This window comes from Gorilla gorilla, chromosome 5, assembly GCF_029281585.2.
Source record: "Gorilla gorilla gorilla isolate KB3781 chromosome 5, NHGRI_mGorGor1-v2.1_pri, whole genome shotgun sequence".
In the NCBI taxonomy this organism is placed as follows: Eukaryota; Metazoa; Chordata; class Mammalia; order Primates; family Hominidae; genus Gorilla; species Gorilla gorilla.
In genome coordinates this window covers 35,856,622-35,871,978 of record NC_073229.2, presented here as the reverse complement: position 1 = coordinate 35,871,978, position 15,357 = coordinate 35,856,622, and the positions used below count along the sequence as shown (strand labels likewise).

The 15,357-nt window shown below is 42.7% G+C and overlaps 1 protein-coding gene across 6 annotated transcripts in view; it reads right to left on the bottom strand.

The window, feature by feature from the left end:
• KDM1B (lysine demethylase 1B) overlaps positions 1–15,350 on the bottom strand; it is a 68,861-nt gene extending 53,511 nt beyond the window's left edge. For 2 of the 6 annotated variants that reach the window (XM_063707363.1, XM_055390685.2), the window contains exons 1-5: positions 14,956–15,181; positions 14,600–14,643; positions 10,282–10,381; positions 8,817–8,944; positions 3,883–3,994 (exon numbers count right to left, since the gene is read on the bottom strand). In XM_063707363.1, coding sequence (XP_063563433.1) covers positions 3,883–3,994; positions 8,817–8,944; positions 10,282–10,368 — 327 coding nt within the window. In that variant the 5' untranslated portion in view covers positions 10,369–10,381; positions 14,600–14,643; positions 14,956–15,181. Of the gene's footprint in view, positions 1–3,882; positions 3,995–7,348; positions 7,439–8,816; positions 8,945–10,281; positions 10,382–14,599; positions 14,644–14,955 lie in introns of all 6 variants that reach the window. The other 4 variants (XM_019029387.3, XM_055390682.2, XM_055390684.2 and 1 more) reach the window with 4 other exon arrangements.
• Positions 15,351–15,357: the final 7 nt, after the last annotated feature.

Below are 15,357 nucleotides of genomic sequence, written 5' to 3'. Positions count from 1 at the left end.
CTGTACTATCTTAGCAACTCGGTAAATTTAAAATGATTCCAGGCTTGATGCAGTGTCTCACGCCTGCACTTTGGGAGGCTGAGGCAGGTGAATCACCTGAGGTCAGGAGCTCAAGACCAGCCTGGCCAACATGGTGAAACCCCATCTCTACTAAAAATATAAAAAAATTAGCTGGGCGTGGGGGTGCATGCCTGTAATCCCAGCTACTCAGGAGGCTGAGGCAGGAGAATTGCTTGAACCTGGGAGGTGGAGGTTGCAGTGAGCCAAGATCGTACCAATGCACCCCAGCCTGGGCAACAGAGCAAGACTCCGTCTCAAAAAAATAAATAAATAAATAATTTTAAAAAGATGATTCCAAAATAAAGTTTATTTTTTAAAAGCATGCAGATATCCATATGCAGAAGAATGAAGTTAGACACCCTACTTTACACATATACAAATATTAATTCAAAATAGATAAAATAATACCTAAACGTAAGCACTCAAACAACAGAACTCTTAGAAAACAAAGTAAACCTTTATGACCTCGAATTTGGCAACGAATTATAAGCGATAACACCAAAAGCAACAAAAGAAAAAAACAGATAAATTGAACTTCCTCAAAATTAAAGACCTTTGGGCATCAATGGGCTCTACCAAAGGAAGACAACAACCTATAGGAAAAAATACTTGCAAATCATAGATCTAATAAGGGTTTAGTATCCAAAATATATAAAAAGGCCAGGCACGGTGGCTCACGCCTATAATCCCAGAACTTTGGGAAGCTGAGGCAGGCAGATGACCTGAGGTCAGGAGTTTGAGACCTGCCTGGCCAACATGGTGAAACCCCATCTCTACTAAAATTAGCCGGGCATGGTGGCGGGTGCCTGTAATCCCAGCTACTTGGGAGGCTGAGGCAGAAGAATCATCTGAACCCAGAAGGCAAAGGTTGCAGTGAGCCAGAGATGGCACCATTGCACTGCAGCCTGGGTGACAAGAGCGAAACTCTGTCTCAAAAAAAAAAAAAAAAAAAAAAAAAAAATTTATATATATATAGTTCTTACAACTCAACTACAAAAAGACAAACAACTTTAAAAAAGGCAAAGGAAGACTGGGCGAGGTGGCTCACATCTGTAATCCCAGCACTTTGGGATGCCGAGGCAGGCAGATCACCTGACATCAGGAGTTCGAGACCAGCCTGGCCAATGTGATGAAACTCCGTCTCTACTAAAAATACAAAAATTAGCCCAGGGTGGTGGCACGCACCTATAATCCCAGCTGCTCAGGTGGCAGAGGCAGGAGAATGGCTTGAACCCAGAAGGCAGAGGTTGCAGCGAGCCAAGATCGCACCACTGCACTCCAGCCTGGGCGACAAAGCAAGACTCCATCTCAAAGACGACAAAACAAAACAAAAATGGGCAAAGGATGTTAACAGATATTTCTCCAAAGATATACAAATGGACAACAAGCATACGAAAGGTTGCGTTAGTCATTAGGGAAATGCAAATTAAAACCACCATGAGATACCACTTCAAACCCGTGGAAAAATCAGAACCCTCATATGCTACAGACAGGAATGAAAAATGGTACAGCAACTATGGAAAAGAGTTTGAGGTCCCATATAATTACCAAATACGATCTAGCAATTATATTTCTAGGTACATACCCAAGAATTGCAAGCAGGTAGTCAAACAAATACTTCTACAAGAATGTTCACTGCAGCACTATTCACAATTGCTAAACGCTTGAAATGATCTAGATGTCCATCAATAGATGAATGCTTAAAAAAACTGTGGCATATCCATTCAATGGAGTATTATTCACCCATAAAAAAGAATGAAGTACTGACACATCCTACAATGGATATGAATCTCAAAAACATTACATTAGGTGAAAAAGGTCAGATACAAAAGGTTACATGTTGCACGATTCCATTCATATGAAACATCCAAAATAGATAAATCCATAAACACAGAAAGCAGATTAGTGGTTACCAGGAACTGGGGGTAGCAAGAATTAGGGCTTCCCTTGTGGGTGATGAAAATACTTTGGAATTAGATAGGGGTGGTAATTGCATAACATTGTGAATATACTAAGTGCCACTGAACTGCACAATTTAAAATGGTTAATTTTATGTTATACGAATTTTACTTCAATGAAAAAATCTTTAAGCATGCACAAAGCTCAGCATTACTTATAATATTTTTAAAATTCGCAAATTGGCCAGGTACAGTGGCTCACACCTGTAATCCTAACACTTTGAGAGGCTGAAGTGGGAGGACTGCTTGTGTCCAGTATTTGAGACCAGCCTGGGCAAGATATCGAGTCCTGTCTCTATAAAGAATTAACAAATTAGCTGGACATGGTGGTGCACTCTGTAGTCCCAGCTGCTCTGACGGCTGAGGTGGGAGGATCACTTGAGCCTGGGAGACTGAGGCTGCAGTGAGTCATAATCCCATAACTGCACTCTAGCCTGAACAACAGAGCAAGACCCCATCTTAAAAAAAAATTGGGCATCGTGGCTCACGTCTGTAATCCCAGCACTATGGGAGGCTGAGGCAGGTGGATCACTTGAGCCTAGGAATTCAAGACCAGCCTGGGCAACATGGTGAAACCCCATCTCTACAAAAAATACAAAAGTCAGCTGGGCGCGGTAGCATGTGTGGAGAGTCCCAGCTATTAGGGAGGCTGAGGTGGGAGAATCGCTTGAGCCCGGGAGGTGGAGGTTGTAGTGAGCTAAGATTGTGCCACTGCACTCCAGCCTGGGCAACAGAGTGAGACCCTGTCTCAGAAAAAAAAAATAGCAAATCATTTATTAAATGGTGGTATATTTCAACAATATATGCAATAATGAAAATATATTTTCAAAGAATGACTAAATGAAAAAAGAATATGAGGTCAATTTAATTTTTTTTTCTTTTTTTGAGACAGAGTCCCACTCTGACACCAGGCTGGAGTGCAGTGGCACGATCTCAGCTCACTGCAACCTCCGCTTCCTGGGTTCAAGCGATTCTCCTGCCTCAGCCTCCCGAGTAGCTGGGACCACAGGCGCGTGCCACCACGCCCGGCTAATTTTTGTATTTTTTTAGTAGAGACGGGGTTTCCCCATGTTGGCCAGGATGGTCTTGATCTCTAGACCTTGTGATCTGCCCACCTCAGCCTCCCAAAGTGCTAGGATTACAGGTGTGAGCCACAGCCCTGGCCCAAATTAATTTTTAAAAAGCTAAACATTACAAAAATCGTATCTGAAGCCTGATTTTAAACCTAATCAGTATATGTATATAAAGCATGAAATTGTATTTAAACAGACAAAAATATGAAAAGAAAAAAAGGATCAAAAAGCTATGTACCAAGCTCAGCAATGACTATCACCAGCTGGTGGTGAGCCTTTAGTTTTTTCTTTTTTAAAACAATTTTTTTTTTTTTTTTGAGACAGCCTCTCACTCTGTCACCCAGGCTGGAGTGTAGTGGTGTAATCATAGCTCACTACAGCCTTGAACTCCTGAGCTCAAGCAATTCCCCCACCTCAACCTGATGAGTAGATGGGACTACAGACACCTGCCACCACTCCTGGCTACTTGAAAAAAAAAATTTTTTTGTAAAGATGGGGTCTTACTATGAGATAGGGTCTCACTTTGCCCAGGCTGGGCGCAAAGCAGTCTTCCCACCTCAGCCTACCAAAGGGCTAGGATTACAAGTATGAGCCACCACACCCAGCCTAGTTTCCTCTTTTATACTATGTTGAAATATCTGAGCTTTCTATAAAAATAAAAAATATTTGCTTTAATAGTCATAGAAGGAACAATAAATGTAATAGGAGATTTCCTAAACAGTATTTTCATCCATGCCTCTTGCATTTGGCTCCACAAATACTTCACAGACAGAGAGCATCATTCTCCTTACCCAGTAGGGGAGTTGCTGGTCTGCCATGAAAGCTTTGGGACTAGGTTCAGTTTTGCCATTGCTAGTCCATATTTTTTTCCATGTAGTATATTTGTCATATCCATCCTTATGGCTGAAAAACAAGAAAAATTAATATATCGATTAATATATCGATTGCTATAAGCAATCAGGTTTTTCAAAACAGGAGGCAGGTTAGTAAATCTTACGTAACAAACTTAACTAGCCTTGTTATAAAAGTAGAGAAAGTTATTATGGCACCCATAAAACAGGCTGTCAGAAGGGGTATATTCTTGTCAGTTTTAGTATCTAAAACTAAGAAAGGCATAGTGTTATTTGAAAGAGAAATTAAATTTTTTTCTTTTGTTTCCCCTTGATACAGGGTGTTGCTATGTTGCTCAGGCTGGAGTACAGTGACTGTTCACAGCTGCAATCATGAATCACGGTGTGCTGCAACCTCGAACTCCTAAGCTCAAGTGATCCTTCTGCCTCAGGCTCCCAAGTAGCTGGAACCAGTTCAGAATATTTTTATTTTTTTATTATTTTTTTAAATTTCTTTTGAGATGGAGTCTCACTCTGTCACCCAGGCTGCAGCACAATGGTGCAATCTTGGCTCACTGCAACCTCCACCTCCTGGGTTCAAGGGATTCTTATGCCTCAACCTCCCAAATAGCTGGGATTAAAGGCACCTGCCACCATGCCTGGCTAACTTTTGTATTTTTAGTAGAGACGGGGTTTCGTCATCTTGGCCAGGCTGGTCCCGAACTCCTAATCTCAAGAGATCTGCCCACCTCAATCTTCCAAACTGCTGGGATTATAGGCGGGAGCCACTGCACCTAGCCTAGAATTTTTTTTTAACGTATGTAGTAAATCCTAGGGCAGCCATTAAAAATTACATCAGTAGATGAAATACAATACAAACATAAAAATGCTCAATTAAAATCAGAGAAGGCGGCGGGGTGCGGTGGCTCACGCCTGTAATCCCAGCACTTTGGGAGGCCAAGGCGGGCAGATCACGAGGTCAGGAGATCGAGACCATCCTGGCTAACACAGTGAAACCCCATCTCTACTAAAAATACAAAAAATTAGCCAGGTGTGGTAGCGGGCGCCTGTAGTCCCAGCTACTTGGGAGGCTGAGGCAAAATGGTGTGAACTTGGGAGGCAGAGCTTGCAGTGAGCCGAGATTACGCCACTGCACTCCAGCCTGGGGGACAGAGTAAGATTCTGTCTCAAAAAAAAAAAAAAAAATCAGAGAAGGCAGAGGAAGGGGAAAAAGAATAAAATGCACCATATGGAAAACAGCTAGCAAGATATTTTAATCCAGTTATATCAACAATCACTTAAAACACTAATAGCATAAACATACAGATTAAAAGACAGATTGTCTGTGGGATTACAAAAAAAACTATAAATGTAAATGAGAAATCTCCTCTAGGCCAGGCATGGAGCCTCACACCTGTAATCCCAGCACTTTGGGAGGACAAGGTGGGAGGATCACATGAGGCCAGGAGTTTGAGACCAGCCTGGCCAACATGGGGAAACCCAGCCTCTACTAAAAATATAAAAATGAGCTGGGCATGGTGACGCACGCCTGTAATCCCAGCTACTCAGGAGGCTGAGGCACGAGAATCACTTGAACCCAGGAGGCGGAAGTTGCAGTGAGCCAAGATCACGCCACTGCACTCCAGAGCAAGACCCTGTCTCAAAAGAAAAGAAAAGAAAAGAAAAGAAACCTACTCTAAATACAAAGACTCAGAAAGGTAAAAAGTAAAGAAACAAAGAAAGGTGTATCATGCTAACATTAAAAAAGCTGAGGCAGCCATATTTATGTGAATAATGAATATTATCAGGGATAAGAAGACAAGGGATATTACATAAAGGGGTCAGTTTTGAGAGAATCCACAACAATGTTAGATGTACAATGTTAACAACAGAGCTTAAAAATACATGATGGCCAGGCGTGGTGGTTCGAGCCACCACCAAAGTGCTATAATCCCAGCACTTTGGGAGGCTGAGGCAGGCAGATCACCCAAGGTCAGGAATTCAAGGCCAGCCATGCCAACATGATGAAGTCCTGTCTCTATTAACAATACAAAAATCAGCCAGGTGCGGTAGTGCACGCCTGTAATCCCAGCTACTTGGAAGGCTAAGGCAGAAGAATGGTTTGAACTCAGGAGGTGGAAGTTACAGTGAGTCCAGATCGCACCACTGCACTCCAGCCTGGGCAACAGAGCGAGACTCCATCTCAAGAAAAAAAATACATGAGGTAAAAATATATAGAACTGAAAGGAAAAATAGACATATCTGCATTATAGTTGGAAATGTTAAGAGACAATTATAATTGCAGACTTTAAGACACTTTTCTTAGTAATTGAAAGATCAGGTAGGAGTAAATCAGAAAGATGTTATGTATGTGTGTGTATATATATATATGACCTGAACTGCACTATCAATCAACTTGGTCTAGTTGACACTGATAGACCCACCTGACAATAGCAAAATACACATTTTTCTCCACTGCATGCAGGACATTTACCAAGATACACTGCATTATGGGCCATAAAGCAAACTCTGACAAATTTAAAACACAGAAATCATACAAAGTATATTCTCAGACCATTGCTGAACTAAATTAGAAATCAGTAACAGAAAAATTGCTGGAGGTGTCCCAAATATTTGTAAATTAAACAATTTACTTCTAAATAATCTATAGATCAAAAAGGAAAACTCAATGGAAATTTAAAAATATTTTGAACTAAATTAAAATAAAAGTTGTCAAAATTTGTGAAATATCACAACCTACTTGGACAGAAATTTATGGCATTTAAAAACGCATTTATTGGAAAAGATGATCTAAAAATAAATAATTGAAGCTACTAATTTATGAAACTAGAGAAATAAAAAATTAAACCTAAAGCAAACACAAGTAAAAAATAAAAATTAGAGCACAAATGAATGAAATTGTAAACAATAAAATAGAATCAACATCTCCTAAATGTTCCAGAACTTTCAGACTCAAGAAATAACTGTTTCGCTGGGTGCAGTGGCTCACGCCTGTAATCCCAGCACTTTGGGAGGCCAAGGCAGGCAGATCGTTTGAGCCCAGGAGTTTGAGACCAGCCTGGGACAACATGGCGAGACCCCATCTCTACTAAAGAACCCAGAAGTTGGAGGTTGCAGTGAGCTGAAATTATGTCTCTACACTCCAGCCTAGGCAAGACTCTTGCCTCAAAAAAAAAAAAAGAAATGGCAGATATTTTTTGATCCCTGAGTGTGCACACACACAAACATGCACACACACAAACTACAATATCAAAGTTCTCGTCCAAGTTACAGTCATCACAGGCACGGCTGAAAGAGCTGAATAATTCAGTAAGCCTCGAGACTAAGCTTTAATCAGCTGACCACACGCACTGCCCCTGCCACGGTCCCCTTCTCCAGGGAAACCTCACACAATTAGTGAACATACCTTCTGTAGTAATGGTCAAAGCATTCATTACAGAAATGTTCCCCACAGGAGAGATGATACCATCGGGAGGTGTAGCCATTTTTGGCACATCTGAAAATAGTGAAAAACATATAGTTTTGGTAATGAATAAACATTTCTCCTCCCATTTTTTAAAAAACATCTTGCAAGCACCATCTATGAACCCATTTTGCATTATCTCCACTTAGCCCCCTAAGGACAGGGGAAACAGGAATGGATTACTAGTAGATAACAACACACAGGAAGGATGCAGGGACTTAGACCATGGGACCTAACCTAGCTGGCTGCCTGGGGCTTAGAAGTCTTAAGAAGACTCCCTGGGGCAATGATAGGGTTTTATGACACAAAAGGACAGATGCCACTGTGCTTGCTGCAGGCTGCATATGTGGACATGAGAGAATAACATGGGGCCCAGTATTGAACAGCGAGGGAATCTGGTCAGCTGAAATCTGAACATCAAGCAGGCAATTTGGCAAAGATAACTTGTCAAAGTTGATAATATAGCAAGAGAATGAAAAATCACGCCACTATGAACACGATCACCACGTCTTTGTGTTTATTTTTAATATTTTTTTATTTATTTGAGATGGAGTCTCGCTCTGTCACTCAGGCTGGAGTACAGTGGCACGATCTCAGGCTCATTGCAACCTCTGCCTCCTGGGTTCAAGCGATTCTCATGCCTCAGCCTCCTCAGTGGCTGGGATTACAGGCTTCCGCCACCGCGCCCAGCTAATTTGTGTATTTTTAGTAGAGACAGGGTTTCACCATGTTGGCCAGGCTGGTCTGGAACTCCTGACCTCAACTGATCCGCCCATCTTGGTCTCCCAAAGTGCTGGGATTACAGGCGCATGCCACCATGCCTGGCCCTCTTTGTGTTTAAAAACAAATAGGATTTGTTTTCTCGATTTTATTGAACCTTAACCCTTAATTGAATATTTTCCTCTGGAAGTAAAAAAGAAAAAAAAAAAGAAGGTCATACTTGTGTCACCCCACAATAAAAATGGCAAGGCTGCAGTTAGGTGTAGTTTCTACGAGGACTGTATGTGCGTATGGGAAGAGGTGGTATGTTATATGAGAGAGAAAAACACAACGAAAAGTAAACAAATGCTGGTGTCTACAGAGAGCTCATGAGTTCTCTCTACTGTCTCACCACGACATACACCATCCCACCCTCAACCCTTGGAGAGGTAGATATGGTTGGTTGGATTTGAGGACACTGTATTGCAAAATTGACATGGGTGTGGCCTCTCCCAGTAGCCTAGGGATAAGTAGGGAGGGCCTTGAGGAGGGTGTGGTGTGTACAGAATGTCTGGGCAATGTCTCTATTATTAGATTAGATGACTTATAGTATCTGTATCTATCTTTAGGAAAACTATCTTCAAGGATGATGTTTCCACAAAGAACTTCTCACAAGCAGAAATGGGAGGCCAAGACACACATCTAAACAGACCTTTCAGAAGCACTTGCAAAGCACACAGGACATGTTGCCGTACAGCCTGCCTTTTCACATTTCCTGTACTTCTTCTCTGAGCCACCATCTTCATCCTCATCTGTTGTCTCTGTTGCTTTCTTCTTCGCCTAAGGGAGTCACAGCTGATGTTAAAATTTCACTGATGATAGCAAAATGACTAAGGATGAAGGTTCACTACTGAAATCACATCTGAGTTCTAAACATGAAGGTCAAAAACATCGTGGCAGTAGGTTAGGGATGACAATACAGCAATTTCCTGGTGACTGCATTGTGCAAGTAATTTACTAACTTGCTAGAGATATAGAAATAGCATTTTAACAACAGATGTCTAAGCAAAGAACTAAATTCATATGAGTCTTTCTTAGAAAAAAGTGACATCAGCTGGGTGTGGTGGCTCATGCCTGTAATCCCCAGCATTTTGGGTGGCTGAGGTGGAAGGATCACTTAAGCTCAGGAGTCCAAGACCAGCCTGGGCAACATACCGAGACCTCGTCTCTACTAAAAATAAAAAAAAATCAACCAGGCATTGTGGCACACACGATTGTGTCACTGTACTCCAGCCTGGGGGACAGAGGAGATTGTCTGGAAAAAAAAAAAAAAAAGTGACATGAGTCAAATAAAAAAAAGTCATTCCCCAAATTGAGATTTGTTTTTTCTTTATTTAGAGCAGTTATACCCTCTATTTTTTTTTTTTGAGACAGTCTCACTCTGTCGCCCAGGGTGGAGTGCAGTGGCGCCATCTCTGCTCACTGCAAGCTCCGCCTCCCAGGTTCACGCCATTCTCCTGCCTCAGCCTCCCGAGTAGCTGAGACTACAGGCGCCCGCCACCACGCCCGGCTAATTTTTTGCATATTTAGTAGAGACGGGGTTTCACCATGTTAGCCAGAATGGTCTGGATCTCCTGACCTCGTGATCCACCGGCCTCGGACTCCCAAAGTGCTGGGATTGCAGGTGTAAGCCACCGTGCCTGGCCCCCTCTATTTTAAATAAAAAGCTAGAAAAATTATACAGAAAGAATTACATTGTTCAATTTTTTCTTTTAAAAGAATAAAAGCCCTACCCAAAAAGCCCTATACATAACCCTCCAATAGCACTCAACCAATTCCAAGCTGAAGTCCAAATTCCTATGAATGACATCCAAGCCAGGCATGATCTGGCCCCAGCCTCACACTCTGGAAGCAACCACACAGCCGTGAATCTCTGAACATCCTATGCTGATTCACACTCTACACCTTTATACTTCCAGTTCCCTCTGCCAGATAATGCTTCTATTTTCTATATTCTATCATGTTATCACACTGTGTTATGACCGTACTGAGAATTTCTCCCCTAGAATACAAGCAACTTGAGGGCTGGAGTAATCTTTTCAACTCTAATTCTCCAGTCCCAATCAGTAATTCTGCATGCTCAAAAAAGGCTTGTTGAATGAATAAATGAACACTACCTGCCTACCGGAGCTCCTCAAAGGAAGGCTATCCGGAGAATGATCAAAAGATGCTTTTTTCTTTGTCCTCCCCCGTGGGGTTGCCATTACATTAAATAATCTGCAAAAGAAAAATCAGACCATTAAATATTAGCATCTGCAAATATTTTTAACAGTCTGGAGCAAGTTATTATACACTTTGGTAGGTAAGAATGTATGTCAGATTGCCTAAATACAAAGCTACAGTTTTCTTTCTTTTCTTTTGAGACATTCTTGCCATGTTGCCCAGGCTAGCCTGGAACTCCTGGGCTCGAGCGATTCTCAGCTCCAAGTAGTTGGGAATACAGGTGCACGTCACACATCACCTGGCTCAAGCCACCATTTTCAAGTTCTTAACCTCTCTAAGCCTCAGTGTTCTCATACATAAAATGGGCACCATAAGCATTTACTATAGCACTGGCATGAAGTTTAAACAAGATAACCTATTTAAAGCACCAAAACTGGCATATCGTAAGTACTCAATAAATATTACCTATTAGTAGTTATGCACATTAAAAGATACAAAATGAGAAACATGCCACATGAATGACCAATAAACAAACCACACTATTTATAAAATTCAATGAGGAAAACCACATAGTTTTGCCTATGTTCCTCTCCATTTTACTGTGTCTTCTTAGCAGTTCCTGCACTTTGATCTCTTATTACACTTTAAAAAGAAAACTCATGGCCAGGCACAGTGGTTCATGCTTGTAATCCCAGCACTTTGGGAGGCCCAGGCAGGCGGATCATGAGGTCAAGAGATCGAGACCAGTCTGACCAACATTGTGAAACCCCGTCTGCACTAAAAATACAAAAATTAGCCAGGCATGGAGGCGCGTGCCTGTAATTCCAGCTACTCAGGAGGCTGGGGCAGGAGAATCGCCCGAACCAGGGAGGCAGAGGTTGCAGTGAGCCGAGATTGTGCTACCGCACTCCAGCCTGGGCAACAGAGCAAGACTCCATCTCAAAAAAAATAAAAGAAAACTCATTCATTCCTTTTCAGTACAACTCAACAAATAAATATCAAGAAAACCATCTAGTCACTACTGAATATACACATCTAAATTAGATAGAAGCACTGGTATCTTCTACTGGAAAAAAATTCCCAAACTAGTCCAATAACAGCATGGTTAAACAAATATTAAGAACCAAAGTCTACAAGAGAAATAATGTGTAGCAGCTATGAAAGATTAAGAGCTAACAGAATTTTTTTCAATTAGATTAAGGAATGAAAAATGCTTAGCATAAGTACTCAGTAATATACAGAATCTATAATTATCATTCATCTCCTTCCTTGATCTATTGGATTTAACTACACATACACACACAAAATGATAAATGAAAAATAAATAGGACATACCTACGGATAAAGAATTTGAAAGTGGAAAAGTGGAACCATAAAATACAAATTCCAGATATATAATCTTAGTCTTGGAGAAAAGCTTTAAGGAGCTTGTAATCCTATTGTTTCATATTTGTGAGCTGTATTAACATTCATAAGAGTACTTTCCAAGGATTATTAACATCCTATGGAAAAACTCATTTTGCCATCTACATTGACTTTGAGACATCCTAACATCAATGTTACGGATGATTTTCCTTTGACTCTTTTTGTTTTTTTTTTTTTTTTTTTTGTGAAGGAGTCTCACTCTATCGCCCAGCCTCCTTTGACTTAATCTTCACTTTCTCAGAAACAATAAATATTGTTAGCTGTGAACACATAATCCCCACATATTCTGAAATGCACTATAGTTCTTTAAGCATTAAATAAACTGCCATTTAGTTCTACAACATCTATTATACTGTTGGAGAAAATGCTAATGATGTTCAAAGTACTATCCACCGGCCAGCGCGGTGGCTCACGCCTGTAATCCCAGCACTTTGGGAGGCTGAGGTGGGTGGATCACGACATCAGGAGATCGAGACCATCCTGGCTAACACGGTGAAACCCCGTCTCTACTAAAAATACAAAAAAATTAGCCGGGGGTGGTGGCGGGCGCCTGTAGTCCCAGCTACTCGGGAGGCTGAGGCAGGAGAATGGCATGAACCCCGCAGGCGGAGCTTGCAGTGAGCCAAGATCACACCACTGCACTCCAGCCTGGGCAACAGAGTGAGACTCCATCTCAAAAAATAAAAAAAAAAAAAAAAGTACTATCTACCTATAATTGTTATACCCAAAGAAGGCTTTTTGGACTTTATTTTCAAAAGGCTGTCCACTCTAACAAATCTCTTCATAGACACATATAAATATTAATTATTATATACATAAATATACAAATCTCTTCATTTATATATAAAATATACCTGACATTATTCATAACATGAACCACAAATATATGTAAATATATAGTATTTGTAAATGTATAGTATATGTAAGTATTATAGCAAAAATATCTGAAGTCAAATGTGTGGTTTAGGAACATAAATGAATCAGCCTAGGTTCATGCAACGTTTGACCCTGTCACCTGGGAAGGTATGCATTCTCAAAAGAAAGTATAGTTTCCTGAAATTTCATCAAACATTTTAATCTAACGGAATACTAGAAAATAGGTACTTAACGCAACAAAGAATTCAAGAAATGGTTAACAAGGAAATGAAAACATGAGCTATAAAAGCCATTATTAAATCTTATTGAGGGTTTTTATGATAGCATATTTTCAACTTTATACAATTGAGGGTTACATGAATCCATTCTCAGAACTTTTGGCACTTGATGTAATTTATATATCTCCACTTGCTGGGTCCTTAGGTCTTACAATGAAGAAAAAAATTTTAGTATACTAAAATGTCTTCCTTCTTGATTTTTCAAATTAATAAGCACACCTCAATATAATCAATTGGTTTCATGCTCAACATTATACATATATTTCTAATTTTTAATTCAAGCATTTAAAATTTGGCTTTGGTTTTCTTTTAATGTGATAAAAAAGTGGGATTTTTTGGTAAATATATAAGTGGATATATCAATATGTAGATTTCATTATAATAATCCCTAGGTTTTTCTGAAGCAGCTTATTCAGAAAGATTTTCTTTTTTTTTTGAGACGGAGTCTTCCTCCGTGGCTCAGGATGGAGTGAAGTGGTGCGATCTCGGCTCACTACAACATCCACCTCCTGGGTTCAAGCGATTCTTCTGCCTCAGCCTCCCGAGTAGCTGGGATTACAGGTGTGTGCCACCGCGTCCGGCTAATTTTTGTATTTTTAGTAGAGACCAGGTTTCACCACCTTGGCCAGGCTGGTCTTGAAGTACTCCTGACCTCAAGTGATCGCCCACCTCGGCCTCCCAAAGTGCTGGGATTACAGGCGTGAGCCACCGCGCCCGGCCTCAAAAAGATGTTTAAGAAACACACAGAATTCATACAAATATGAATCAAAACGACCAGTCTAAAATAAAAATTGATAGTGGAGTCAGTACAACTTCTAAAAATAGGACAGACTACTAGAAACTTCTTCAGAGACAACAGAAACAGTAATTTCCCCTTGGGACACTTAAAATAAGCGGGACTAGCACCTTATTACTCCCACACTAATCAAATCTTCAGAAATAGGGATCCAGTACAATAGTTCAATATTGAATTATTCAATATTCAACATGCAGTTCAATGATTCAATATTAAATCCCCAATTGCCTAGATATCTTTTGTTGATTCTCCCAGCAAGGCAATTAATTATTGACGGTAATTTTCTCATGTACCTCCTGAAGAAGCCTTCCCTCCCACTCGCCTTTCTGCCACTAAAATAGATTTAAAAACACAAAACAAAACTGGTCAAAGCCTTGAGCTATGTGTGTATACGTGGTGTGGGGGATTCCCCAACTGGAGTGGACTGGGGAGTCCTGCAGGCTTACCCAAGGGAAGACTAGACTTCTATGTGGCTGGTTTCCACATCACTGAACCCCAACTTTCTACAGCTGGGTCGGCCTCTTCCTTCCTCTTTCACCTGTCAGCTGCCCGGCCGTTGACTAACAGCTACCCTAATCGGGCCACCCCTCCTCCAGGTCTCCAATCCCAGAGGAGTTACCCCAGCAACCTGGCAATGCTCATCAAGTCTCAACGCGTGGTGGCTGTGCCAGAGGATTACTACAACACCTGCAAGGCTGTGCGGGCTCCTGGCCGCACCCTATCGGCCGGGAAGAACAAGCGAGGGAGTTCCTACTCCAGGACCGTGGGGTTCTCCCGCGGCTCTGACAGTCCCCAGGAGGGAGCCCCAAACTCCCGGTGCCAGCTGCAGCCGCCTCGCTTTCCGAGAAGCTTTCGGAAGCTTTTCGAAGTCGGAGAAGCAACTGCCCCGGGGCTCACCTTTGCGCTGAAGAGGTGCCGGGAGTCTCGGGGAAAAGGCACCGCTGTACAGAAAGGAAACATTGTAGGGAGATTAGCAGACCGGCAACATCGCGACGAACCCGGCGACCCCACTGCCCCAACACCCTAGCCCGGGAATTCCCCCTTCTTCAGACAGATACCCACCCCGCACCCTCTTTTAATCCGAGGCAGGAGGTATCCGTCCCTGGGGCACCCGCCCACCTCCCACCACGGCGAGGGGCGCTGCACAGGGGGAAAGGGAGGGCTTGCACCCCAACCAAGCTGCTTTGTGCAACGCTGTCACCCGAAATCCGCCACGGCCCCCGCGCACGCCCCCGGAGTGGGGAGCCTCCCACCTCTGAGCGCCAGCGAGGCGGTGCGCGCCGCCCTGGACTGCGGGCGCCTCTCCGGAGCCGCGCGCCGCGCGCACAGGACGGCTGCAGCCGCGCCGCGAGCCCCAGTCTTTTCTCGGCCGCCGCCGCCGCCGCCGCTTCCGCCCCTGTCACGGCGTGACCCGGGGTGGGAGGAGCCGACAGGACTAGGGATGGGTAGGGTCCCCGCCTTCGCTTTGCCGCAGCGCTCGCTCCGCCCTGCCCATTTCCGCCGCTGCGCAAACCCCGGCGCTTGGGGAAGGGGGTGGAGTCTGTGCAACGAGGTACGGGGCGGGAGTGGAGACGGGGCGCCGGGAGAGGGGGCGGGAACTGAGGCGGGGCGCAGGAAAGAGGCAGGGCGCGGGAAAGAGGTTGGGCGCGGGCGGA